The 2,068-nt window shown below is 41.1% G+C and overlaps 1 protein-coding gene across 1 annotated transcript in view; it reads left to right on the forward strand.

Annotated features, from left to right (window-relative positions):
* Nucleotides 1-2,068, forward strand: part of FANCD2 (Fanconi anemia, complementation group D2) — a 78,702-nt gene that overhangs the window by 34,838 nt on the left and 41,796 nt on the right. The window contains exon 19 of the mRNA XM_011952507.1: nt 568-677. Within this exon, the coding sequence (XP_011807897.1) occupies nt 568-677 (110 nt within the window). The remainder of the gene's footprint in view (nt 1-567; nt 678-2,068) is intronic.

The raw sequence follows: 2,068 nt of genomic DNA on the forward strand, positions 1-2,068 counted from the left end.
TAAAAGTAGAAAAAAATTAGCTGGACATGGTGGCAGGCGCCTGTAGTCCCAGCTACTCAGGAGGCTGGGGCAAGAGAATTGCTTGAATCCGGGAAGCGGAGCTTGCAGTGAGCTGAGATCCGGCCACTGCACTCCAGCCTGGGTGATAGAGCAAGACTCCGTCTAAACAAAAAAAAAAAAAAAAAAAAGACACACAGGGCTAATTATGGTGGTTCACACCTGTAATCCCAGCACTTTGGAAGGCCAAGGCGGGTGGATCACCTGAGGTCAGAAGTTCAACACCAGCCTAGCCAACATGGTGAAACCCCGTCTCTACTAAAAATACAAAATTAGCCGGTCGTGGTAGCGGGCACCTGTAATCCCAGTTACCAAGGAGGCTGAGGCAGGAGAATCGTTTGAACCTGGGAGGCAGAGGTTGCAGTGAGCCGAGATTGTGTCTTTGCACTCTAGCCTGGGCAACAAGAACAAAACTCCCTCTCAAAAAAAAAAAAAGTAAACGATAAAAGCCATACCTTCTTTTGCTGTGCCATTCCAGCATTTTCATCTTTCTTCATCATCTCATTGCAGGATGACATGCACTTGGTGATAAGAAAGCAGCTCTCTAGCACCGTATTCAAGTACAAACTCATTGGGATTATTGGTGCTGTCACCATGGCTGGCATCATGGCAGCAGACAGGTACACATGGAAATTCTGACTTCTGTGGTTTGAGATCAGTTAATCTTGCTAACTAATGAAGTATTACATCTTATAGACATCATTTTAACAGTAGCTGTTGCAACTATGAGAGAAATAAGCAAATGTGTTTTGCTACTTTTCCATGTTCCCTTCTAATCGTGACTGTATATAATACCATGTATATTTTTTGCTGGATTGTGATCCTAGCTATTACAGTCTGTGGTTAAAAATTAAGGATTGTCTAGAGGTAAAATTCTAGAAATCTTTGCACAAAAAGGGAGCCCTGATTCTTTTAGAATGCGTTTTTCTTTATCTGCTCCTGATATAGGCACTAGACAATGCAGGTGTCTACATTGCTGTGTCATTCCTGTCGGGAACTTTATACATTTGCTACAAACAAGATCTTGTGGATTTCCCCTCACCTTGTTCTTTGAGTCCCCATTTGTAGAATCTAAAGAAATATTGGTTTGGGGGCTTGATAAGATGTTGCCATTACAAACCAACATTGGATTTCAGTTCATGCTCCTTGGAAATTATTTTCTGAGACATCAGGAGACATCTTTATAATCCACATTGTAGAATCCTAATTAGGGAAAAGGAGTCAGAGTGGTGGGAGCAAAGAAAGCAAAGACAGAGTATATAGGTCTGCCTTTTTTCATGGTGCAGGACATGCAGCCCTCCTGCGCCTAACTTATCACCAGACACCTGCAAGTTAGCTCACTGCAACTTTGGCATTATCAGTACTACACAAAGCCCTCTTCAGCATACAGCATACATCATAAATACTACTCTGTAAATCCCCAGCAAGCCTTTGGTTCCTTGCAGTCAGCTCCTCTATTGCTGGCTGCCCATTGCTTTCTTGCAACGTATTTTTATACTTTCTCTAAGAAATCTGTCTTTCTTTACCTACAGCTGTCTTAGTAAATTCTCCCCCTAACCCTACCCCAGTCACCACCGGCTCAGATAGTCATTGCTCCCCTGTGACACACATTAATAATGGGAAGAGGTTGCAGAGTGTATTGGTTAAGAGTTCCTTCGCTGAAGCCATACTGCTTGCCCAGGGTCAAATTAGATGAATTACCTTGGGTAAGTTACTTTATCTCTTTGCCTTTGTAGACTCACATCTGCAATAAGGATAATGGATTTACCTCATAGAGTCGTTGAAATGTCTAGCACATAATATACACTAATTAAGTGCTTGCTCTAATTATTGCTAATTTGCCCTTAAAAAATATGTACGGAAAAGAGAAAAGAAAAAAATATATAAAATAACCATCCTTTGCTCTAATCTGTATTTTGTATGGACAAAATAAATACTCTTCCCTGCCTTCATGCACTTTTATCTTTACCCTACCCTAGGGAAGTCAGAATTCTTTTTTTTTTTTTTTTTT

The sequence above is a fragment of the Colobus angolensis genome, unplaced genomic scaffold (assembly GCF_000951035.1).
Source record: "Colobus angolensis palliatus isolate OR3802 unplaced genomic scaffold, Cang.pa_1.0 Scaffold34, whole genome shotgun sequence".
In the NCBI taxonomy this organism is placed as follows: domain Eukaryota; kingdom Metazoa; phylum Chordata; class Mammalia; order Primates; family Cercopithecidae; genus Colobus; species Colobus angolensis.